General features: G+C 44.5%; 1 protein-coding gene across 1 annotated transcript in view; it reads right to left on the bottom strand.

The window, feature by feature from the left end:
* LOC117516253 (polypeptide N-acetylgalactosaminyltransferase 18-like) overlaps positions 1-26,729 on the bottom strand; it is a 483,867-nt gene that overhangs the window by 173,355 nt on the left and 283,783 nt on the right. The window contains exon 4 of the mRNA XM_034177182.1: positions 22,147-22,333. Within this exon, the coding sequence (XP_034033073.1) occupies positions 22,147-22,333 (187 nt within the window). The remainder of the gene's footprint in view (positions 1-22,146; positions 22,334-26,729) is intronic.

Genomic DNA, 26,729 nt, shown 5'->3' with positions numbered 1-26,729 from the left:
GTCAGTGCCATTCACGGTTTTTACTGACCACCGGAACCTGGAGTATATCAGGGCCGCCAAGCGGCTGAACCCCAGGCAAGCCCGCTGGTCACTGTTCTTCGGCCGTTTTGACTTCCGGATCACCTACCGCCCCAGGACCAAGAACCAGAGGTCGGATGCCTTGTCCCGGGTGCACGAAAATGAAGTCAAAACCGAGCTGTCGGATCCACCGGAACCCATCGTACCGGAGTCCGCTATCATGGCCACCCTTACCTGGGACGTGGAGAAGACCATCCGGGAGGCCCTGGCACAGAGCCCGGACCCCGGAACAGGGCCAAAGAACAAACTGTACGTCCCACCAGAGGCCAGGGCTGCCGTCCTGGACTTCTGTCATGGTTCCAAGCTCTCCTGCCACCCAGGGGTGCGAAGGACCATGGCAGTGGTCCGGCAGCGCTTCTGGTGGGCGTCCCTGGAGGCTGACGTCCGGGAATACATCCAAGCCTGCACCACCTGCGCCAGGGGCAAGGCGGACCACCAAAAGGCACAGGGACTCCTTCAGCCGCTTCCTGTGCCTCATCGCCCCTGGTCCCACATCGGCCTGGATTTCGTCACGGGCCTCCCGCCGTCCCAGGGGCACACCACCATCCTCACGATAGTGGACCGGTTCTCCAAGGCTGCCCACTTCATGGCCCTCCCGAAGCTCCCGTCAGCCCAGGAGACAGCGGACCTCCTGGTCCACCATGTCGTATGTCTGCATGGGATACCAACAGACATCGTCTCAGATTGTGGTCCCCAGTTTTCCTCGCAGGTTTGGAGGAGTTTCTGCCGGGAGCTGGGGGCCACCATGAGCCTCTCGTCTGGGTATCACCCACAGACCAACGGACAGGCTGAACGGGCTAACCAAGAGCTGGAGCAGGCCCTGCGCTGTACTACATCCACACACCCGACGGCTTGGAGTGAACACCTGGCCTGGATCGAGTATGCGCATAACAGCCAAGTGTCCTCTGCCACCGGCCTCTCCCCATTCGAGGTGTGTCTAGGGTACCAGCCCCCTTTGTTTCCTGTGGTGGAGGGAGAGGTCGGTGTGCCCTTGGTCCAGGCCCACCTGCGGAGATGCCGTCGGGTGTGGCGCACCGCCCGTTTGGCCTTGTTGAGGGCCTGGACGAGGGCGAAGACCCATGCAGACCGTCGACGGTCCCCGGCCCCCGCATATCAGCCCGGGCAGGAGGTGTGGCTATCTACGAGGGACATCCCCCTCCAGGTCGAGTCCCCCAAACTCCAGGACAGGTACATTGGGCCCTTTAAAATCCTCAAGGTCCTCAGTCCCGCCGCAGTGAGGCTCCAACTCCCGGCCTCACTGCGGATCCATCCGGTATTTCATGTGTCGAGACTGAAACCGCATCACACCTCACCCCTCTGTGCACCCGGCCCGGCGCCGCCTCCTGCCCGTATCATCGACGGGGAGCCGGCTTGGACTGTACGCCGGCTCCTGGACGTCCGTCGAATGGGCCAGGGTTTCCAGTATTTGGTGGACTGGGAGGGGTATGGACCCGAAGAACACTCCTGGGTGAAGAGGAGCTTCATCCTGGACCCGGCCCTCCTGGCCGATTTCCACCGTCGCCACCCGGACAAGCCTGGTCGGGTGCCAGGAGGCGCCCGTTGAGGGGGGGGTCCTGTTGTGTGGGCCGCCAGAAGAGGAGGTACTGCTGGCCCACTACCAGAGGGTGCCCTGCCTGAAGTGCGGGCTTCAGGCACGAGAGGGCGCTGCCGCCCCACAAGAGTGGCCGGGGTGACAGCTGTCACTCATCGGCTATGACAGCTGTCACCAATCATCTACTCCTCACCCCTGATAAAAGCAGGACGACACCTCCACCACGTCGCCGAGATATCGTCCTACCAAGGAGGTAATATTCTCAGCCGTTTTTGACTGTGCCGTTCGCACAAGTTCTCTCTTTTCTGAGTGTTGTAGGAGTTCCTGTCTACTACTGCCAGCTGGGAGCTGGGTTTGTGGTTAATGAAGGAGTGACGTCTTCACCCCTCACTCCAAACCGGCTAAGTAGTGCTTTTCAGGCTCTTCACGAACTGTGTTTTCTGGTGTTATGGTGGAGGTGTTTTTCCCACCTGACTAGTAGAAGACGAACTTGCTGACTGTTTTTTGCTCTTCGCCAGCAGTACCAGATCCGACACGCGGAGACGGTGGCCACCTGGGGTACTCGGGACTTGGCGGCTCCAGTATTCTCCTGGTTCGGTGGCGGAGGAAATCGTGTGGTTCCGGTTCTTCTCCAGACAGACGTCTCCTATCGTCAAGCCTGCCCACACGACACCTTGATTGATTGACTTTATATTCATTCTAAAAATCTGCTGTGTGTAGTTGTGGCATTCACAACAGTAAAGTGTTCATATTTGACTTCTTCTATTGTCCGTTCATTTGCGCCCCCTGTTGTGGGTCCGTGTCACTACACTTTCACAACATGCAGTACATGGTGGGTCGGGACCAGAGAAATGTGGCACAAGGACAAAATGTCATAGCTGATTTTTCCTTACAATGCAAGTGATATTCCTCATCTGAGTCTTCACAATGACACGTTCCTGGCTGGGTGGGAATGGTCAGTGTGCTGTTATTACAATGGCTAAATGGCAAAGCAGGGTATTACAACTGGTCCTGTGTGTGTGTGGCTTTGAACAAGATAACTTTGAAATGGTTGGATGGATTTTCACCAAACTTGGTGGGAATATTACTTGGGCAGATGCCTCAAGATGATTAACGTTTGGAGAGGATCGCACAAAGGTCAAGGTCATCAAAAATATGGTGTAAACACATTTCCTGCTCTATCTCTGCACCTGAAAGGGTGAGAGAAATTATCTGAAGTTTATATTGATCAGCAAACTATTTCTAATTGATTGGTATGATTAGAGACATAATAAAGTCACAAGGAAGTCATGAAAGGAAGCCATGTTTGTTCAGAGAGTACCTTCCATTGTAGAAGTACTGAAGAACATCCACGACACCAGAGCACACTCACATGGACAGCTAAGAACTACGGTGATAAGACTGTCCCCGAAAAATGTCATCATTACTTGTTTGAGTCAAAACAGCAAACAGATAATTACAGCGTGCAGTAACAGGCAATTATGTTGACAGAGCAGTTGGTGCTTTTGTGGATAATTATACGACTAACTTCCAGTTCCTCAAAAACCTGAGAGTTTTTGTTGTAGAAGAGGAACAAGGATAGGAGGAAGGTGTTAGCAGAACCCCCCCCCCCCCCCAAAAACCCCCAAACAAAACAAAAAAGACAAGGCACCAAACAAATATGCATAATTTTTCATGTACATCACACTAAAGGAAATCAACTCATCGAGGTACTGAAACATCAAACCCACAAACATTTAAACAGCATCACAAATAATAAAAATGTGTGTGTGTGTGTGTGTGTGTGTGTGTGTGTGTGTGTGTGTGTGTGTGTGTGTGTGTGTGTGTGTGTGTGTGTGTGTGTGTGAAAATGGAGGGAAAAAAAACAAAGAAAGGTTTGTAGGTAGCCCAGCTCGGTTGTGTATCTGAATCACTTCATTAGTCACAAACACCTCGTGTGTGAATGTGTGGTTGGATTGTGTAAGGCTGCAGTGTGTGAGTGTGTGTGTGTGTGTGTGTGTGTGTGTGTGTGTGTGTGTGTCCAGGTTAGTGTGGGTGGAACGGTTAATAGCTTTGTATCTCCTTTCTAATCTGGGACTCAGCAACAACACATTATTTTAGAACCAGCCGAGGAAAGATAATTAGTTGAGCGAGAAAACCAGCAACAGACACGTTTCCTGCCTGTTAACACAACCTGTGCAACTGTGCACACATGGGTGTAAGTGGGGGTGCTAATTTTCAACTTGTCAGAAGAAGAAAGTGGGCTTGTTTCCAGTGCGGAAGGTTCCCAGGGTCTCAGCCCCTGCCCATTCTTCATGCCATATGGAGTTGCGTCAGGAAGTGCATAGCGACCTGAAGCAAAGCTAGCCAGTTAGCTGTAGTTTGTTTGGAAATTCTGAGATGCATCCTGCCCAGGTCACGCAGGGTCTTCCACTTGCTCCGCCTCTTTACCCATTTATGGGTTGGCCAGAATGTAGGCAGAGTAAGCAATGCCAAAATGGCAGCTACCCAGAGCAATACTTTTGGATTTTCAAAATGGCTCATCCGGGCCTCTTCCCTCCGCTCCCCACCCACCTGGTGCTGCCCTGGAAGTCTAAGTGGACTTAATAATTCTCAAAAATTTGATGTTCCTCTGTATTGTTAAAAATGTTTTGTATTAGTATGACCTAAGCAGAGGGTCACCTGTTTGAGTCTGGTCTGCTTGAGGTTTCTTCCTCAAATTTAATCAGAGGGAGTTCGCGCGTCGGGATGAAGCCGCAATGGCGTTAGGTCTTCCACCATTCAGAAGATTCAGATGGCTTTCGGTGGCTTTTTAGTCGAGTGATTATCCGAGAAATTGTGGAGAGCTGGGCATGTCACAACATGTCCCATGAGACTTCCAACACGGACTTGCTTTTGTTCTCTGCCATTGCGGCTTCGTCCCGACGCGCGAATGCCTCCGCACGTCTTTCATTACAAAATCTCCCGTAACAGTGGAATCTGACGAAAAATGGCTGATGTCCACCTTTTCTGCCACGACATCCCGGATCAACACAGCGTTCACTTTGGAAATGATCTGGTCATTTCAGCCTGTCGATGGCCGCTCGAAGCGCGGTGTGCCCTTCAGCCGCTGTGGGCCGTCTTTAATCCGGTTGTAATGCTCCTTAATCTGTGTGAAGCCCATAGGATCTTCACCGAAAGCCATCTGAATTTTCCGAATGGTTTCCACCTGTCTGTCTCACACAGTTTCTTGAAAAATTTGATGCAGCGCTGCTCCAGCCGTTCAGACATTTTCCTGACAATGAAAATCCGACGAGAGGGGTGGACCAGTGCTCATTCAAAGCCTGCCCACAGGCGAATGTCGCAACCGACAGGCGTGAAAAAACTCACGCATGCGCATGAAGGTTCAAGCTTGGCTGATGCAAGCGTACATGATTCAAATCCATATAGTTTTTTCAAAAAAATAAATAGGTCCGATACTTTTCTAACAGACCTCGTATATATATATAGTATTGCCTATCTGACGCTTTTACTGGAAACCAGTGGTTACTCTTTTACTACTTTTACTCTTGTAGAAATGTTTTTTTTTCTTTTCTTGTTCTTATTGTTTATGTACAAATAACACCAGATAAAATTTCTTGTATGTGCGAACTTGGCAATAAATTTGATTATGATTCTGAGGTGATGCCATGGAGGGTTTGACCATACCACTAATTATGCACAACTTCATGTCTTTAATACCTTAAACTGTTGTCACGGACTAGGAAACTAGCTATAGAGATCAAAAACCCATTTAGTGTATTTCTACTGTAAAGTTAGAGAATTTAACATGGACTTCTGTCGGGCGTAAACTCATTTTTGGAGCCAGCCTCAAGTGGCCAACTTCAAGATTTGTCACTTCTGCATTGTCTTCATTTATCAGGATTGGAGGTCGCCGCTTGGATGTTATGGTTGACGGCGGTTGGTCATTATTAACTGCAGAGGGTTTTGCTCTTCTGGTTTCTTAATTTGACTGGTGCAATATTTAACTTCCCAAAGGGGCTCAATACAGTTTATCTCTGCTTTCTCTCAGTGAGGTGAACAATCCTCTCCTGAATTTTAATGTGAAAAAAAAAAATAAATAAATTTGAGCAGCAGTAGTTTAAAAACAGGCTTTGACGCTTCCCAAGGTGCCGGGAGCGGCTGAACTCATTCAGGTTCCTTTAAGAGGGTGTGGGGACTGATTAAACTGCAGCGAGTCACATTATGCCGCTGTCCTTGCTATATTGAACTCGGAGGCAGATCAGACTGCCCACTGCAATTTGGAGCAGTACTCTTCAGAGTACACTGTAATACTACATTCATCACGGGTGAGAACTGCCCACTCTCCTCGCCATTCCACAAATCACTGACTGATGAAGCAGCGATTCTGGGCTTTATTAGCGTCCCAGCGTGGCACGATGACGAAGACAGAGCGAGTTACTGACATGCCGTGTTGTACGTTATTATCAGGCGACCTTGTGTACTTACTGCAGTGCCAGACAGAAGAAGAAACATTCTGAAAATATGTAAAAAAAAAAAAAAAAAAAAAAAAAGAATGATGAATTTTAATGGTGCTCAAACATATTTTTTAACATCCCAGCTGTGATGTTCTCTGATTTTTCTGTTTTTCTGAACAATCGCACACCTGAGCCCACTATGAGGAAAACCACAGCTGAGCGCACATTATACAAATCTGCTCAATGAACCATTGACGTGTTGACTCGGTAAACAGCATCAGTTATTACTTTGAATCATGTGGGGGTGAACTTCAGCATAGTTTTTGCTCCTCACTTGTGAAGTTAAAGCAGTACTGTGTGATACTGTTTGGACAAGAAGTCCAGCCTGAGGACACTGGTGGTGCACATCTAAACCTAAAGGAACTGGCTTGGCAACCAACTAAGAACACCCATGTTGTGCGGGCCGCTGAAGAGGAGGTACTGCTGGCCCACTATCAGAGGGCGCCCTGCCTGGAGTGCGGGCTTCAGGCATGAGAGGGCGCTGCCGCCTCACAGGACAGCCAAGAGTGACAGCTGTCACTCATTAACTCCTGACAGCTGTCACCTATCATCACCTCATCAACCACTCCATATAAGTCGGACGACATCTCCACCCCGCTGCCGAGATATCGTTTGCCTTCGAGTACCAGATCCGACAGCCGGAGACGGTGGCCACCTGGGGACTCGGAACTTGGCGGCTCCAGTATTCTCCGCGTTCGGTGGCAGTGGAAATCGTGTGGGATCCGGCTCATCTCTGGACAGACGTCTTCTATCCTCGAGCCTGCCCACACGTCACCTTAGTACATTTGACTCTGTCCAAATTCTGTATTTGTCTGTATTTCGTTGTGCATGCTTCACAACAGTAAAGTGTTGTATTTTTGGCTCATCTATTGTCCGTTCATTTACGCCCCCTGTTGTGGGTCCGTGTCATTACACTTTCACAACAGGATATCTCGCCAATGTCATGGATCCCGAGGGGAGTCAACCATCTGTTGGACAGCCAATGGAAGAGCAGGGTGCACAGGCGTCTGCAGGGGGCGTGATCGTGAGTTGCAGCAAATCCTCTCTGCCTTTACTGCTCGGTTGGATTTAATGACCGAGCAAAATGTCATCCTCAACCGTAGGATGGAGGCTCTCACCGCGCAAGTGGAAGCGTGCGCTCAGGGCGCGGCTGCTGCTTCTCCTCCTGTTGACCCGGTGCCGAATATAAACATTCCACTGGTTGTCCAACGAACCCCCCCCACCATCCCCTGAAGCTTACATAAGTCCCCTGGAGCCGTACGGAGGTTGTGTGGAGACGTGCGCTGACTTCTTAATGCAGTTTTCGCTCGTCTTTGCACAGCATCCCGTAATGTACGCTTCAGACGCCAGTAGGGTGGCTTATGTCATTAATTTGCTTCGAGGTGAGGCACGCGCCTGGGCTACGGCGCTTTGGGAGCAGAATTCACGGCTCCTTACCACTTACACTGGGTTTGTGAGGGAGTTCAGAACGGTTTTTTATCAGCCTAACAGAGGCGAAACCGCTTCGACAGTGCTGCTGTCTATGAGACAGGGACGTCGGAGCGCAGCTGAGTATGCAGTCAACTTCCACATTGCGGCTGCAAGGTCCGGCTGGAATATCGCTGCGCTCCGCGCCGCCTTCATAAACAGACTGTCGTTGGTCCTGAAGGAGCACCTGGTGGCTAAGGATGAGCCGCGGGATTTGGATGGTCTAATCGATGTGGTTATACGTTTGGACAATCGATTAGCGGAACGCCGTCGGGAGCGAGACGAAGGACATGGCCAGGCACGCGCCGTCCCTCTCCCTTCCGTCCCGAAAAGGTTCCGCCCTCCCCATGCTCCACAGCCTCTGCGCTCCGTGTGGCAACAGCTCCCCCTGCTGACAATGCTATGGACATGAGCAGGGCCAGATTAAGATCATCTTACACACAGAGGAGAATGGCCCGTGGGGAGTGCTTTTTCTGCGGCTCAAATGAGCATCAGCAGAGAGACTGCCCCAAACGGTTAAACACGAACGCCCACCCTTAGAGACTGGGTTAAGGGTGGGTCCAGACATTCACGTGGGACGTACACGTATTTCCACACGTCTCCCAGTCACGATCCTGGGCGGGGATTTAACCCTTCAAGCCCCAGCACTGGTGGACACGGGGTCAGAAGGGAATCTGCTGGACAGCAGATGGGCAAGGGAGGTAGGGCTCCCTCTGGTGGCGCTTCCTTCACCTTTGAAGGTACTGGCACTAGATGGCACCCTTCTCCCTTTAATCACACACAAGACACAACCAGTAGTTCTGGTGGTGTCTGGGAATCATCGGGAAGAGATAGAGTTTTATGTGACTCCTTCTACTTCCCGCGTGATTTTGGGCTTCCCGTGGATGGTAAAACACAATCCCCGGATTGATTGGCCGTCTGGGGTTGTGGCTCAGTGGAGCGAAACCTGCCACCGGGAGTGTTTAGGATCCTCGGTTCCTCCTGGTTTAAGTGCTAATGAGGAGGTTATAGTTCCCCCCAATCTGATGGCGGTGCCAGTGGAGTACCACGATCTTGCTGATGTTTTCAGCAAAGATCTGGCTCTCACCCTTCCCCCCCCCCCCCCCCCCCCACCGTCCGTACGATTGTGCCATTGATTTGATTCTGGGCGTTGAGTACCCGTCCAGCAGGCTGTACAACCTCTCACGTCCGGAGCGTGAATCAATGGAGACCTACATCCGGGACTCATTAGCTGCCGGGCTGATCCGGAACTCCACCTCCCCGATGGGTGCTGGTTTCTTTTTTGTGGGCAAGAAAGACGGCGGACTCCGTCCATGCATTGATTACAGAGGGCTGAATGAGATCACGGTTCGCAATCGATACCCTTTGCCCCTGTTGGATTCGGTGTTCACGCCCCTGCATGGAGCCCAAATCTTTACAAAACTTGATCTTAGGAATGCGTACCACCTGGTTCGGATCCGGAAGGGAGACGAATGGAAGACGGCATTTAACACCCCGTTAGGTCACTTTGAGTAACTGGTCATGCCGTTCGGCCTCACTAACGCCCCCGTGACGTTCCAAGCTTTGGTAAATGACGTCTTGCGGGACTTCCTGCATCGATTTGTCTTCGTATATCTGGACGATATACTCATCTTCTCCCCGGACCCTGAGACTCATGTACAGCATGTACGTCAGGTCCTGCAGCGGTTGTTGGAGAACCGGCTGTTTGTGAAGGGCGAGAAGTGTGAGTTCCACCGCACTTCTTTGTCCTTCCTGGGGTTCATCATCTCCTCCAACTCCGTCGTCCCTGATCCGACCAAGGTTGTGGCGATGAGAGACTGTCCCCAACCGACAAACCGTAGGAAACTACAACAGTTCCTCGGTTTTGCAAATATTTACTGGAGGTTCATTAAGGGCTACAGTCAGGTAGTCAGCCCCCTGACAGCCCTGTCCTCCCCAAAAGTCCCCTTCACCTGGTCAGATCGGTGCGAAGCCGCGTTTTGGGAGTTGAAACGTCGGTTCTCGACTGCACCAGTTCTGGTGCAGCCCGATCCTTGCCGCCAGTTTGTGGTTGAAGTGGGCGCCTCTGACTCAGGGATAGGAGCCGTGCTGTCCCAGAGCGGGGAGTCCGACAAGGTTCTCCACCCTTGTGCCTATTTTTCTCGCAGGTTGACCCCGGCAGAGCGGAACTATGACGTGGGCAGTCGGGAACTTCTTGCGGTGAAGGAGGCTGTTGAGGAGTGGAGACACCTGTTGGAGGGAGCTTCGGAGTCGTTCACGGTTTTCACGGACCATCGGAACCTGGAGTATATCAGGACCGCCAAGCGGCTGAACCCCAGGCAAGCCCGCTGGTCACTGTTCTTCGGGTGTTTTGACTTCCGGATCACCTATCGCCCCGGGACCAAGAACCAGAGGTCGGACGCCTTGTCCCGGGTACATGAGGATGAAGTCAAAACTGAGCTGTCGGATCAACCGGAAGCCATCATACCTGAGTCCACTATCATGGCCACCCTCACCTGGGACGTGGAGAAGACCGTCCGGGAGGCCCTGGCACGAACTAGAACAGGTCCTCCGCTGTGTTACATCTGCGCACCCGACAGCTTGGAGCAACCACCTGGCCTGGATCAAGTACGCACATAACAGCCAGGTGTCCTCTGCCACCGGCCTCTCCACGTTTGAGGTGTGTTTGGGGTACCAGCCCCCATTGTTTCCCGTGGTGGAGGGAGAGGTCGGTGTGCCCTTGGTCCAGGCCCACCTACGAAGATGCCGTCGGGTGTGGCGTTCCGCCCGTTCTGCCTTGTTGAAGGCCCGGACGAGGGCTAAGGCCCATGCAGACCGCCGGCGTTCCCCGGCCCCTGCATACCAGCCCGGGCAGGAGGTGTGGTTGTCCACAAAGGACATTCCTCTCCAAGTGGACTCCCGGAAACTGAAGAACAGGTACATAGGCCCCTTCAAAATCCTCAAGGTCCTCAGTCCGGCCGCAGCTCCAACTCCCAGCTTCACTGCGGATCCACCCTGTGTTTCATGTTTCCAGGATCAAACTGCACCACACCTCACCCCTCTGTGCTCCCGGACCGGCGCCACCTCCTGCCCGGATCATCGATGGGGAGCCTGCATGGACAGTCCGCCGGCTCCTGGACGTCCGTCGTATGGGTCGGGGGTTCCAGTATTTGGTGGACTGGGAGGGGTACGGACCTGAAGAACGCTCCTGGGTGAAGAGGAGCTTCATCCTGGACCCGGCCCTCCTGGCCGACTTCTACAACTGACACCCCGACAAGCCTGGTGATAGGTGACAGCTGTCACTCATTAACTCCTGACAGCTGTCACCTATCATCACCTCATCAACCACTCCATATAAGCCAGATGACATCTCCACCCCGCTGCTGAGATATCGTTTGCCTTCGAGTACCAGATCCGACAGCCGGAGACGGTGGCCACCTGGGGACTCGGAACTTGGTGGCTCCAGTATTCTCCGGGTTCGGTGGCAGTGGAAATCGTGTGGGATCCAGCTCTTCTCTGGACGGACGTCTTCTATCCTCGAGCCTGCCCACACGTCACCTTAGTACATTTGACTCTGTCCAAATTCTGTATTTGTCTGTATTTCGTTGTGCACGCTTCACAACAGTAAAGTGTTGTATTTTTGGCTCATCTATTGTCCGTTCATTTACGCCCCCTGTTGTGGGTCCGTGTCATTACACTTTCACAACAACCCAACCATCTATGAGAACCTGTAGCTATCAGCAGTGATATTTGAGTATCACCTTGGCCTTCTCCAGTTGTTGAGATACACAGCAGTGGGGCACCAGGACCACAGGAGAGATGTTGCTGGCAAAGTACTACACCACATCCAAAGCCCCCTAAGTAGCTATTAATTTGACATACTCATTCCAGCAGTACCCAGAGATCCTTGAGGGAATCCTCCAGTCGTTGCTTTAGATCACTGAGTAGAATCCAAGTCTCACAACCATGCAGTAAGACTGGAAGGACCACAATATCCAAGCCTTGGACCTTCATTGTTCTGCGATTATATCAACATCCCCAAACACTTCTAGTCCAGTAACCACTTTTTAAGACAGTGTTTTCCTGGATGTGAGTATAACAATGGACAGACCCACTGTAGCATGTGCACACCACAGTGTGTGTGCCCTTTCTTAACATAAAGACTTCTGAATTCCAAAAATAAGCAAGATGGGCATATAAATATGCACTGGAAAACACACTGGATGTTATTTGATGTAATTTGGACAAAAGAAAATGCCAAATAGACACAGATAGAGAAGTGAGCAGTAGATTCATGTATGAAGCCCTCAGCTTGTCACGTGTGCCATAAGAACTTTTAAATTTAAAAAATAAGAATGATGGACAAATAAATGTGCATTAACAGCATATTGGATTTCAAATAACGCCTAAATAGATCCTCGCCATTTCATTGGTGGTTTGTACTTCACTACCTGAAGTACAAGCGCTGTCGGTTTAAGAGCTGTCGTGATTTTTCTCTGGACTGAGGAAAGCAGACAGCAGTCTGCACACGAAGAAGTGAATGCACGGCATCAAGTACTGACTACATAATCAATATTGTTAGGTGTTATACATAACAAATAATAAATGTTTTTTTCATTCCTCCAATGGAGTGTTCCATTCCATCATAGTTTGCTGACCCACAGTACTGCAAGCACTATAGTAAAAACATGATTCTATTTGATTTCTTTTAATAAGCTCTTAAAGTTAAGATTTTTGTGGATTCTTAGTGTATTTTTATTATTGGAGTGTCTTTTATTTATTGCTTTGACTCCTGGGAAAGCTCTATAAAATAGTTGTTCAGCAGGGGCTGTCATCTCTGATTACTGTTATTGTAATCACAACACTTATTTCACCCCAATACACAGAGTAGCATTGGAAAAATCACGGACTCTGGAAGATTCTCCATCAATAATAAATGAAGAAATACACTATTTACATCAGATGCTGATTTCAGAAGAACAACTTAATAATGCAAAGTGGGAACACTATATAATCTGACCCAAAAATAAAAATAATAATTAAAAAGGTGCTGATTATTTTTATTTTGTTTTGCTCTCATGAATATCATCCAGTTTGTCCATTTTTAGAAACCATGTCACTATTCCTAGGCACTGGAAAATGTAATCAGAGAAAATGCAGATAATTCCATCCACTCAATTTTAACACTGTACTTCTAAAACAATACCTGCTATCACACTGCAACTCTCCACACTAAAAGGCAAGAATAAGGATAAACACATTAAAATTTGGTTAACTTTGATGCACCAGATCAACCCCAAAAAGTGACTTTGTTTGTCATAAGTAAAGAACCACTCAAGCACTTTAAAACAACCATAATGGACCAAAGTGCTGTACAGAAAATAAAAATCATCATGAAAGACATAATTCATGTAAAATTGTAAAGAAAATCCAGCTAAAGTAATTAAAAGCTATAAAACATGAATAAAAATAACTACACGATAAAAACAATTCAATCAAATCATATACATGAATGATGTCAACGTCTCACTAGGTGTCAAAGGCCAAGGAGAAGAGATGGTTTTCAGAAGAGATTTAAAAGCAGACAGAGATAAGGTCTGTCTAATCTGCTGAGGCAGGTCGTTCCAGAATTTTGCAACTGCAGCAGTCGACACGTGGTCCCCTCTGAGCTTCTGATTAGTTTTCGGCACCCTCAGGACCTCTGACCTGAGAGACTGGGTGGGTTTATAAAAGTATAGGAGCTCAGAGAGGTAGGGCAGGGCAAGAGCATTCAGGGATTTAAAAACAAAGCAAAAAAAAAAAAAAAAAAAGAATTTTAAAATGAATCCTAAAATGTATGGGCAGCCAGTGGAGTGAAATGGGGGAAAAGTGCTGAGATTTATGTGTACTGGTTAAAAGATGTGCATCAGCATTTTGTATGGGCGATGGAATATGCACTAACCCCTACATACAGTGAATTACAGTAATCCAGCCAAGTAGTAACAAAGACATGGATTACTCTCTCAAATTGCTGTCTCGAAAGAATTGGCTTTATTTTGGCCAGCTTCCTCAAATGGAAAAAGTTTGATTTAACAACTGCCCTGATATGACCGTCAAATTTCAGATCTGCATCCACTTTAACCCCTAAATTTGTTATAGTTGGCTTTATATACTGGGCTAGGGAATTCAGATATAGCAGAGGGTTCTCATTGGTGTCACCAAAAACCATCATTTCAGTTTTTTGTCATTAAAATAAAAAAAAAAAAAATTCAAAGCCATCCAGGCTTTTATGCCATCAAGACACTTGACTAATGAAATGACAGAGTGTGCATCATTCTTTTAAAGAGGCACATACATCTGACAGTAATTTGCATAACAATGGAAAGGAATACCATGCTTCCTAATTATAGAAAAGAGCGGGAGGATATAAAGAGAGAAAAGGAGAGGGCCTAGAACAGAGCCTTGCAGGACCGCACATGAGAGAGAAGCAGAGGAGTACACAGAGTCACCTTGGCTAACACAGAAAGTCTGGTCTGCCAAGTACGACCTGCCAACCACTCCAGCGCTTAAGCCCACTGCTCCAAGTGAGAGATCCGGACCAGATAAGTAATCTTGTACACAGTATAAAGCATGTGGGTATGTATGTCAGCTTATGCTTGGCCTGTTGCTTAGCAAGAGTAACCGTGGCAACACCTGTACAATAATTCATGAATACAGTCAACCACCTCCATACAGCATGACAAAAGCATTTGTTAAAATTAATTAAAAAGTAGTAAAAGATAAAATAATATTCCTGCCTGCCACCTACAGGGCATGTCTGGGATTTTTGGAAGGGATAATCTGACCCCCATGATAGAGTTCAAGATGAGGTTTGGCTGAAGTTACATGTAGCTTGAAATGAGCTTGTCTGTCAGTTTTTGTCACTTTTAAAGCCTTTGTCTGTTTGTAACGGTTAATCTGATTTACCCATGATGATGTTAGAAAAACAGTCAAAATAGTCACGCTAGCAGAATCCCTCCCCTCAGCAGCAGGAGGTGGTTGATGAAGATGGAAAACACTGAAACTTTGCAGTGTTAATTAAATGTATGATAACTGCACTTACTTGGCTGGCAGGATGTTGCCCAACATTATATTAAAACTGAAAACTCTGAATGTCGGTCAAAGAATCAACTTTGTGCATTGTTGTTTCTTTGTAAAGCCCCTTTCACACCGGGCCCACTTCGAGTTGCATCGTGCGGCGTCATGACGATGCCACATAGAAGCAACCCAGTGCCGAGACGATGTAGCTCAACACCACAACAGCGCACAAGGGACACAAAGGACAAAGCGAATCGGACGCCAAAAATCAAACGTTTAATTTTTTCTGTGTCGAGCACAGGATGCAGAAATTAAGTGGTTTCAGCGCAACTCAGGGCAATGTGACGGTACTCAAAGTGACTGGAAGCCACACTCTCTCAAGACAACGTTACCCGACGCCAATTTATGATTCCTGCTGTGTTCCATTGTTCCCGAAGTATAAATCATGCAGGATTGTTTTTATACCATGTACACAATGCAGTAAAACAACACGTGCAAAAAGAGCACAGAAAAAAAAAAATGCTGATTGCAGTCTGACTGCTGCTGTAGCTAGTCGCTCTTCTCTCACAAATGTGTTTAAATAAAGTCCATAAAAGTCCTGCTCACAGACTGATTGCCAGAGACAGGACATGTCCACATCCAGTAAAAAGTCCGGACATCTCCAGTCCACTCATGGACGATTCATTCGCGCGCGCACATGTGAACAATTAAAAGAAAAAAACACCTGCCTGGCTGCTGCAGCTCCTCACTCTCGCCTCAAACTCTCTCATCACTGTATTAAATAAAGGACAAAAAAGGAAATAAGTCCTGCTCACAGACTGATTGCCAGTGACAGGACATGTCCACATCAAGTATAACTCCAGACATAAGTGCAGCAAAAACTGCACCGCCCCCACCGAAGGGGGAAGGAGTGACATTAGCGGCGCCGGAAAGGGGGGGTGTTGATGGGGGAAGGAGGGGGGTGGGGGAAGGGAATGGAACATGCTTCAATCCTGTGAAAAGCAGTTTATTGTCTTTGTGAGATGAGATAAGAAACAGCCAATGTTCCCCAGGCCGAAACAAATCTCTCTGGAGGAAAAACAGTCGGGCAATTTAACCTTCAGGCTTGATAAGCCTGTAATGTTATGGTTACAGCAGTGAAAAACACTTTTTAACAGTTCCACTTGCACAACCAAATCCCAATTATGAATTAAGAATATTCCAAATTATGAATTAAAAATATTCACCGGCCTCTGAAATCTTCAGCTTCAACTGCAAGGCACGCCTGTGCTCCAAGATGTCATCCAATTTTTCGGTAGGTCAGGGCAGCACATAAGCCAAAACGTACCAGCCCTGCTACCATGAAACCAAAAATGAATAAATCCTCGACGTCCTCAACAGAGAAAGGCACCAAGCACGCCAAGACCCCCAGGAGTCGAGGACATAGCCCGCAGGATACGTTCCATCTGGGCAGGTAGGATCCCCCGGTCCTGACCTTCTTGTAGAAAAAATAGTGTTGTTAGCGTTCAGAGACCAGCTGATCAATTCCATGGTTAATCCAATAGTAGTCCAATAGATCCAGAATCCAATATAATTTGAGGAATTCACAGTGTGGTGAAGCAGGGACTTGAAGGTTAAAAGCAGAGAACAGAGATAAGGGAGAGTGGAGGAGATGCGACCGCCCTCGTCGGAGTCCCAAGCTGATATAATTAACACACTTTGAGTTTCATAGTAGTCTACCATTACCCAAATGTCATTTTTACCTGTTTCATTTATGCTTGATATATGAACCTCACATTACATTGATTACTTTTTATATTAAAAATATAATCCAAATGCATGGAAATCAGGCATGTCATGAAAATGCATAAGCTGCTGCCGTTGGCAGATTAAAATTTTTTTTTTTTTTTGCTTATTTTCAGGCCATCAATGATAGTTTTTTTTTTTGTTCGCACTGCATTTATTATTATTTTTTTCTAATAAAATATAAGTTGCAGTCGATGGCCATTTTTTTTAGCTTTATTTTCAGACCATTTATTATAGGTTTTGTTTTTTGCTCATTCACACTGGATTTATTAATTTTTCTAATGAAACTATAATCCAAATGGATGGAAATCTTATATGTCATATTTTTATCATTTTATTTCACTACATTTTATATAGTGCCAATTTACTTTTTTTTTGTAAATTTGAAACCATTTGTTACAGCTTTTGTTTTGTTAACCTTATGTTTACAAATTTTTATATCAAAAATATAATCCAAATGGATGGAAATATTAAAATTTAGTGTTATTTTCAGAGCATTAATGCAGGTTTTGTTTCTGTGTTCACATTGCATTTGTTAATTTTTCTAATAAAAATATAATCTAAATGGATGGAAATCTTATATGTAATTAAAATGAATAAGTTGCAGTTGATGGCCTATTGTTTTCTTCTTTTTAAAAAATGTTTCAGGAGTTTTCCTGCACTGATATCACCCTAAGAAAAACAAAAAGGTGAGACCAAATAAATTCGAACCTGACTGAATGAATCGTGACCTCACCGGCTGAGATCAGATTAGTGCCGCTCTGAATGTGCCACTGATTCCAACTCCAGATAACAAACGCAGTGACCTTCAAGTGTAGTGCACTTTGGCTGACCTGAACTCAGCCTTAAAAATCAAAGGTTGACAGACTGTATCATCAAAGCTGTTTTATTTGGCCAGACTTCATTTCTAATGAGCAGATTTGCATTTACACCTGGATTAAGAGAGTTGTGCTGATGTCGTCCCTCGGGATGCAGCTTGTTAACTGAAATAAGGATGGATAGAAAAAGCTCGAGGCTGAAGGTATAATTAGGCCTTCGTGGACAAACACAGCCTCTTCTACAAATCACTACATCTTCTCTTTCCACATAGAGGAGGCTCAAATAAGGTAACGCCACAGTGACTCGCTCACGCTGCGACCCAAAATACTCATAAAGCTGTCACATCTGCCTCTGGGACTCACACTCATGCATCTGGAGCTGAAAACTTGAAGGGTTTAAATCTTGGATTTACCAGAAAAAAAAGAGTTATGACTGCATCTGTTTATAACAGTACTGCAAAAAACAAAAAAACAAAACAAAACAAGCTCAAGCTTTTCCTCTCCATCTTTGACCAGTCGGTCTCACTGTGTTTTGTACAGTAACACTACTTCTAACCTTAGTGACATGAAATTTGGGGTTCCTCAGGGGTCTGTCTTAGGCCCCCTGCTTTTCTCCATTTATATAGCACCCCTTGGGCACATATTGCGGCATCTTGGGATTACCTTTCACTGTTATGCAGATGATACTCAGTTATATATGCCGATAACTGCTGGTAATCTCGTTCACATAAAATCCTTAGAAGATTGCCTTGCAGCAGTGAGAAGTTGGATGTCTAGAAACTTCTTACTCTTAAACTCTGAAAAGACTGAAATGATGGTTCTTGGTCCAGTAAGACATCAGCATCAATTTGACCAGCTAACACTTGTCATACGTGTCATACATCACACTGACAAAGTGAGGAACCTTGGGGTAATTTTTGATCCTCGGTTGTCCTTTGGCCTCCATATTAGAAATATTACTAGGACTGCTGTCTTCCACCTGCGAAATATAGCGAAGATTTGTCCCATCCTGTCTATGGCTGATGCTGAGACCCTGATCCATGCGTTCATCTATTCTAGATTGGACTACTGCAATGTTCTATTTTCTGGTTTACCGCAGTGTAGCATTAGAGCTCTCCAATTGGTTCAAAATGCTGCAGCCACGAAGTAGAAAGTTCGACCACATTACACCCATTTTGGCGTCTCTTCACTAGCTTCCTGTCCCAGTGAGATCAGATTTTAAGGTTCTGCTACTAACCTATAAAATTATTCATGGACTGGCACCTCCCTACCTAGCTGACCTAATTAAACCTTACGTACCGGCCCGGGCTTTACGTTCTCAGGGTGCAGGACTACTTTGTGTCCCTAGGGTGAATAAGAAGTCTGCGAGTCACAGAGCTTTCTCTTATTGTGCCCCTGTTCTGTGGAATGATCTCCCTGGGTCAATAAAACAGTCAGATTCTGTGGAGACTTTCAAGTCCAGACTTAAGATGCACTTATTTTCCCTTTCATATGGCTAGCATACTGGTACAGTTTTGTTTTACGCTTTTTACTCTTTTAATTCATGTTATTAGTAATTGGAGCGGGCTGCAGCCTCAACTTCACCTAAATTCTGGGTCTTTTAGTGAAGCTTATGGCTAGCGGCCGGCGATCACCTTAGTATTTCTTCTGTTTTTCTTGTTGTTTAATGCTGGCAAATTATACAGTATTTTTTGTCTTTCTGATGCCTGATTCTGTTTTTTCTCTGTTTAAGGTGCAGCTCCATCCACAGATGGGAGTTGTGTTTGTGGTTGGCGACCCTCCTGTCCTGTGCACAAACAGCAATTCTTGTATATTCATCTGTGAATTGTTCTGTGAATTATTTCTGTAATTTATGTTTGTAGAATGGTCCAAGCAGAGGGTCACCCCTTTGAGTCTGGTCTGCTTGGGGTTTCTTCCTCAGAGGGAGTTTTTCCTTATCACTGTTGCTCTGGGGGTTGGTAAGGTTAGACCTTACCTGTGTGAAGTGCCTTGAGGCAACTCTGTTGTGATTTGGAGCTATATAAAGGAAAATAAATTGAAATTGAAATTGAACAAAACCATGATCTCTTCTAATATGTATATGTCACAGACATGAACAAGCAAAAGGGGGGAGCACTCTACCCCCCAGATTTCCCTAATTACAGCCCTTTTAACCCTCTGCCACTTTAAGCATTTTTTAAATGTAGATGTAAATTAATATTCAAAGTTTTCAGTTAGTTGACAGCTGTACAATATGACCACATTATCGTATCTCAATATGGTCATATCAATATGATATACAAAATTACTATGATTTGACACAAAGTGCAGCAACAGTGAAAATTAAACATTCTTAAACAAAACAGTAATAATACCACACTCATTTTGCACTCATCATAAGGTTAGGATACTGTGCCCTCCAAAAAGTACTGGAACACTTGGAATTTCACACATTTTAATTTGTTTATGCCATTTCAAATATAAGAAATACAAAAATATAAAGAAAAAAATTTTGTCGTGGACTTTATTTACATATGAAGAAATACAAAAGATTCTTTCACCAAAACATCAAATCTAGGCTTTCATCTCAAAGGTACAGTACTTTCTGTCAAATTGTAGCTGAACTTTCAGGTCTTCTTCTTCTTAAGAAAATCCTCCTCTGCACCACTTCATCAGGAAGCTGGATTTTATATTTTTAATTCATTTATATCAAGTTGTAGAGATTTGCTTTCAGTTTGAGTTTACGGAAGATAACTTTAGATTTATTTATCTAAAGTTGTCACTGGTATGGCCTTCAGACAGCAAAATTAGGAGGTTATTTCATCAACAGCTGCCTGCTCATTTAAAAATTACTGGAGAAACACGTATATACTCGTATAAGGCAACCTGAATTAAAGGTGAAATACCACTTTTGACAACCTGGACCTCATTTCTCGCATAAAATACGGTCATTTACTCACCAGTATAAGTTTGGTGTGATTATTAGTCCACGGTTCAAACGACGTGTTCAGTTCAGATCTGAGGCAAATATTTTTCTTCTTCTACTAAGGTGGATTAGAACTTTTTGTGGTATACAGCACCAACTACTGGACAGGAGGAACCTAGCAGTCAATGTGACACTGATTTCAAAATGCAGCTCATCTCAACCAGACGTACGATGCTGTGACATGTCAATCATCTGTGTCCAATCAGATTTCAGAGGAGTCCAGTTCAAACAGTGCAACCCTGGCCTCCACTCTAGCTCCACCCATGCCAGGAATTGTTCAACATTTGACATTTCCTGTTTCACTGTGGCCTCAAAATTTGGCACTTCCTGTTTCAGTGTGAACTTGCCACTGAGTTCCCGTGAGATTCCATGAGATCTCGTCTGTCAATCCAGGAGGTGTTTGACATTTAATTTTTCCTGTTTCATTGTGGACTCAACATTTGGTGCTTCCTGTTTGGCACGGTGTACCATGAGCGAGCTTCATGCTGCTGCGCATCGCTTTGCTCATATCATCTTGTAAATAATCTCTACAGTCAAGGCCCTATCTTGACAACTGCGGTGGGCCAACAGGGCCAGCAAGGCACCCTGTTCTATCTTGGCTATTGATATTTACATGCATTTTATAAAAATCGTTCCAATTATAAGAAAAGATAAGAAATAAGAGAGACTTTATTGTCATTGTAATAAACAATGAAACTTCATTGGTGACAACCAGTCAGTAGCAACAATGATTAAATATAAAAAAATAAAATAAACAAAAATAAAATATAACTGCAATAAGGTGCAAGAGACAACAATAGACATGTTATTTACAGTGTAAACTGAGATGGAAAAATTGTACTGCCCATGGCTGTTTAAAATACAGCAGGAAGAGCAATAGTATGTGGCTTATGTATTTCTTACGGCTTATGTATTTCTTTTTTTAATTTATTGACATTTATTCATACACTGAAAAAAATTTGGAGTGATTGTTACTTGAAAAAAAAAAACCTAGGCAAGTTTTTCCACTCAGAAATTCCAAGTAAACTTTACAAGAAGAATTCTTAAGTAAATTTTACTTACATACATTAGTTTATCTAAAAGAATAACTCAATGCACATTTACTAGCAATTATCAATTGAATATTTTCATTGAATTTTACTGACTTTATTCATAAAAAGTAAAACTTTTCATGAATAAAGACAGACAACTTTTTATGACTACCTTGCAAAAGTACTGGGCCTCTTGGTATTTCACACATTTTAATTTATTCATGCCATTTCAAATACAAAAAGTAAATCAAACTTCTCAACATGTCCAAAATTAGAAGATATACTGTTACACTGGTACTAGCAAGGTGTACTAATAAAGTGGCCGGTGATTGTACATGATGGATGCAAATGAGCTTGTTTTTTTATTTTAATTGCATTTATTTTCTTTCTTTCTTTCTTTCTTTCTTTCTTTCTTTCTTTCTTTCTTTCTTTCTTTCTTTCTTTCTTTCTTTCTTTCTTTCTTTCTTTCTTTCTTTCTTTCTTTCTTTCTTTCTCTTTTTGTCAAAGAAAGAGATTTACAGGAAATGCCACCAAAGCTGCCTAAGGTGAAGCAGTTAGGTGTGCAAAAGAAAAACTGTCTGTTGGAAAGTCACAATTTTTTTCCGCTAATCTAAATTTGTGAGGTTTTCCTCAAGGTTATGACTTAAATCTGCCGACATGTGATTTATTTTTCACCACTGCACAAAGTTACTGCTGTACTTTTATGATAAACTGGATTGATGCTGAATGAATTCATACTGAACTGATTATTTTTCAAGCATCATAGTAGTCTTAAATAATAGTTGAAACACTGCTCTCTCTCTCTCTCTCTCTCTCTCTCTCTCTCTCTCTCTCTCTCTCTGAGAGGTGACTATTGATCAATAATCCATAAATTCAGTAAAGTGGATTTTGCCGTGAATAAACTGAAGCAGCAGCTCACCACCCAGTGTTGAACTCCACGTGGGCATCAAACAGAGCGACGACTGGAGCCGAGGCAGCTCGCCACCCGCTGACCCTCGACCTGATCAGTCCTTCCTGCTTGTCATGGCGGACCACCCTGATGAACCCGGGGCCGTGCTGAGTGTTGGTCTCCTCCACAAAGCTCTGGAGGTGCTCCTTCAGCTCCGCTGGATGAGAAAGACCCAAACACACACACGTGACTGTTAAAGCAAACCCACACAGTACTGATGTGATCAAAAGAACATGGCGTGTGCTGCTGAATTCAGACTTTTTGGTAAATAATGGAATAGAACAAATGATTAGTCAATAAATTAATATCAACAGACTTATGTTAGTAAGTCATTCACTGACTATAATTATGAGAATACGATACTTTTCTTGGTTTAATATATCTACTGTTTTTGAATTGTTGGTTAGATTATAATAACCAGCAAAAATCTATTTAAGCATAAAAATTCAAAAAGAAAAAATAATATAGCACCTTCAACTGCACCACAGACTAAAACAGTTAAATGTGGTCTATTAAACATTAGGTCTCTCTCTTCTAAGTCCCTGTTGGTAAATTATATAATAATTGATCAACATATTGATTTATTCTGCCTTACAGAAACCTAGTTACAGCAGGATGAATATGTTAGTTTAAATGAGTCAACACCCCCGAGTCACACTAACTGTCAGAATGCTCGTAGCACGGGCCGAGGCGGAGGATTAGCAGCAATCTTCCATTCCAGCTTATTAATTAATCAAAAACCCAGACAGAGCTTTAATTCATTTGAAAGCTTGACTCTTAGTCTTGTCCATCCAAATTGGAAGTCCCAAAAACCAGTTTTATTTGTTATTATCTATCATCCACCTGGTCGTTACTGTGAGTTTCTCTGTGAATTTTCAGACCTTTTGTCTGACTTAGTGCTTAGCTCAGATAAGATAATTATAGTGGGCGATTTTAACATCCACACAGATGCTGAGAATGACAGCCTCAACACTGCATTTAATCTATTATTAGACTCTATTGGCTTTGCTCAAAAAGTAAATGAGTCCACCCACCACTTTAATCATATCTTAGATCTTGTTCTGACTTATGGTATGGAAATAGAAGACTTAACAGTATTCCCTGAAAACTCCCTTCTGTCTGATCATTTCTTAATAACATTTACATTTACTCTGATGGACTACCCAGCAGTGGGGAATAAGTTTCATTACACTAGAAGTCTTTCAGAAAGCGCTGTAACTAGGTTTAACGATATGATTCCTTCTTTATGTTCTCTATTCTTTATGTTAACTATTAGAGAAAAAATTACTCATAACCATCCCAAAGACGTATCGTTATCTTTGGTTGCTTTCAGTGATGCCGGTATTTGGTTAGACTCTTTCTCTCCGATTGTTCTGTCTGAGTTATTTTCATTAGTTACTTCATCCAAACCATCAACATGTTTATTAGACCCCATTCCTACCAGGCTGCTCAAGGAAGCCCTACCATTATTTAATGCTTCGATCTTAAATATGATCAATCTATCTTTATTAGTTGGCTATGTACCACAGGCTTTTAAGGTGGCAGTAATTAAACCATTACTTAAAAAGCCATCACTTGACCCAGCTATCTTAGCTAATTATAGGCCAATCTCCAACCTTCCTTTTCTCTCAAAAATTCTTGAAAGGGTAGTTGTAAAACAGCTAACTGATCATCTGCAGAGGAATGGTCTATTTGAAGAGTTTCAGTCAGGTTTTAGAATTCATCATAGTACAGAAACAGCATTAGTGAAGGTTACAAATGATCTTCTTATGGCCTCGGACAGTGGACTCATCTCTGTGCTTGTTCTGTTAGACCTCAGTGCTGCTTTTGATACTGTTGACCATAAAATTTTATTACAGAGATTAGAGCATGCCATAGGTATTAAAGGCACTGCGCTGCGGTGGTTTGAATCATATTTGTCTAATAGATTACAATTTGTTCATGTAAATGGGGAATCTTCTTCACAGACTAAAGTTAATTATGGAGTTCCACAAGGTTCTGTGCTAGGACCAATTTTATTCACTTTATACATGCTTCCCTTAGGTAGTATTATTAGACGATATTGCTTAAATTTTCATTGTTACGCAGATGATACCCAGCTTTATCTATCCATGAAGCCAGAGGACACACACCAATTAGCTAAACTGCAGGATTGTCTTACAGACATAAAGACATGGATGACCTCTAATTTCCTGCTTTTAAACTCAGATAAAACTGAAGTTATTGTACTTGGCCCCACAAATCTTAGAAACATGGTGTCTAACCAGATCCTTACTCTGGATGGCATTACCCTGACCTCTAGTAATACTGTGAGAAATCTTGGAGTCATTTTTGATCAGGATATGTCATTCAAAGCGCATATTAAACAAATATGTAGGACTGCTTTTTTGCATTTACGCAATATCTCTAAAATCAGAAAGGTCTTGTCTCAGAGTGATGCTGAAAAAGTAATTCATGCATTTATTTCCTCTAGGCTGGACTATTGTAATTCATTATTATCAGGTTGTCCTAAAAGTTCCCTAAAAAGCCTTCAGTTAATTCAAAATGCTGCAGCTAGAGTACTGACGGGGACTAGAAGGAGAGAGCATATCTCACCCATATTGGCCTCTCTTCATTGGCTTCCTGTTAATAGAATAGAATTTAAAATTCTTCTTCTTACTTATAAGGTTTTGAATAATCAGGTCCCATCTTATCTTAGGGACCTCGTAGTACCATATTACCCCATTAGAGCGCTTCGCTCTCAGACTGCAGGCTTACTTGTAGTTCCTAGGGTTTGTAAGAGTAGAATGGGAGGCAGAGCCTTCAGCTTTCAGGCTCCTCTCCTGTGGAACCAGCTCCCAGTTCAGATCAGGGAGGCAGACACCCTCTCTACTTTTAAGATTAGGCTTAAAACTTTCCTTTTTGCTAAAGCTTATAGTTAGGGCTGGATCAGGTGACCCTGAACCATCCCTTAGTTATGCTGCTATAGACGTAGACTGCTGGGGGGTTCCCATGATGCACTGTTTCTTTCTCTTTTTGCTCTGTATGCACCACTCTGCATTTAATCATTAGTGATCGATCTCTGCTCCCCTCCACAGCATGTCTTTTTCCTGGTTCTCTCCCTCAGCCCCAACCAGTCCCAGCAGAGGACTGCCCCTCCCTGAGCCTGGTTCTGCTGGAGGTTTCTTCCTGTTAAAAGGGAGTTTTTCCTTCCCACTGTAGCCAAGTGCTTGCTCACAGGGGGTCATTTTGACCGTTGGGGTTTTACATAATTATCGTATGGCCTTGCCTTACAATATAAAGCGCCTTGGGGCAACTGTTTGTTGTGATTTGGCGCTATATAAAAAAATTGATTGATTGATTGATTGATTATGAACAAATTTCAAGATATCACTTTTGCAGTGACGGCTTCAGAGCTTTATTTGAGAGGGGGCATAATTCATACTAAATGTGTAGATATGCATTTTAATGTAAATTTAAACTTTAGCTTTTAAAATCCAAACAATACATACGTAACAGCCCGTTCTCCACATAATGCAGAGTTCTGTCATGAAGGGCATCTGATGTGGCAACCCCGAGGAAAAACGGAGAAGGTGTAAGACCTTATTTTATACGTATATGAACACTGGTGCTTTGAAAATGAATTAAACTGACAGACAAAAACTGACAAACAAGTTATATATTAAACTGTTTAAGGACCTGTGGCCCACTCTTGGCCTGACTGTGCTGGAAATGATTAATCTTTCTTTAACTTCTGGATCTGTTCCTAAATGTTTCAAATCTGTAGTGATTAAACTATTACTTAAAGTAGACCTGCATTAAAATAAATGTGGTCAGATTTCAGAAAGAAATAGCTGATATGTATTTATAAGACCCTTGTCAATGCAGTAAAGTAAATCTGTAAGCCCAAATTTGTAATTTAGCGGATAAATCTTTGTTTAAAAATGACAAAATTTGCAGCTAAAATTTAGCCCTCTGTGAAAACAGTTTGTACAGCCGTATCATTTCCATGACGTCAGGGACAAGACCGCCTTCAGTCCGATCCTGCATTGAAATTGATTTTATCTGTTAGTAATGTTACTTATACACGTCCTGGTTTCAACATCCAAAAGTAAGCTGCAATGAATGTGAGATACAGATCTGTGTGCTCAGATCAGCAACGACATCAACAGCGGGCGCCGTTCTTCCTCTCCCACTCTCTGCCTCCACTGCGCTTATTAAGTCTGCGGGCTCGTTAACGAGCTCGTTAACCGCTGAAGCAGCCCACTCACACCGCCCGTGTCTGCTTTGCAGCCAGATACAGCGCACAACACCGGCATCACCTCTCTGTCTACTGAATGGAGCTGCAGCACACTTGGCACAAGTCCTGAGATTACGCTCGCTGTTTTAATGCGAAGCGGCCGGTACACCTGTTGCTGCAAGGACAGACTTCTTGCGGCAAAATCCACAGCACCACACGTCTCGGCATTAGGAGCCCCAGAGCTCTATGGATGCTGAGAGAGGTTTATATATTTTTAATGACTGGGATTCTTTGCGGGTCTCGCCTCCATATCCCGCGATGGTACCGGAGGTGA

Source organism: Thalassophryne amazonica, chromosome 8 (genome assembly GCF_902500255.1).
Source record: "Thalassophryne amazonica chromosome 8, fThaAma1.1, whole genome shotgun sequence".
Taxonomy (NCBI): Eukaryota; Metazoa; Chordata; class Actinopteri; order Batrachoidiformes; family Batrachoididae; genus Thalassophryne; species Thalassophryne amazonica.
This window is presented reverse-complemented; position numbering and strand designations above follow the sequence as displayed.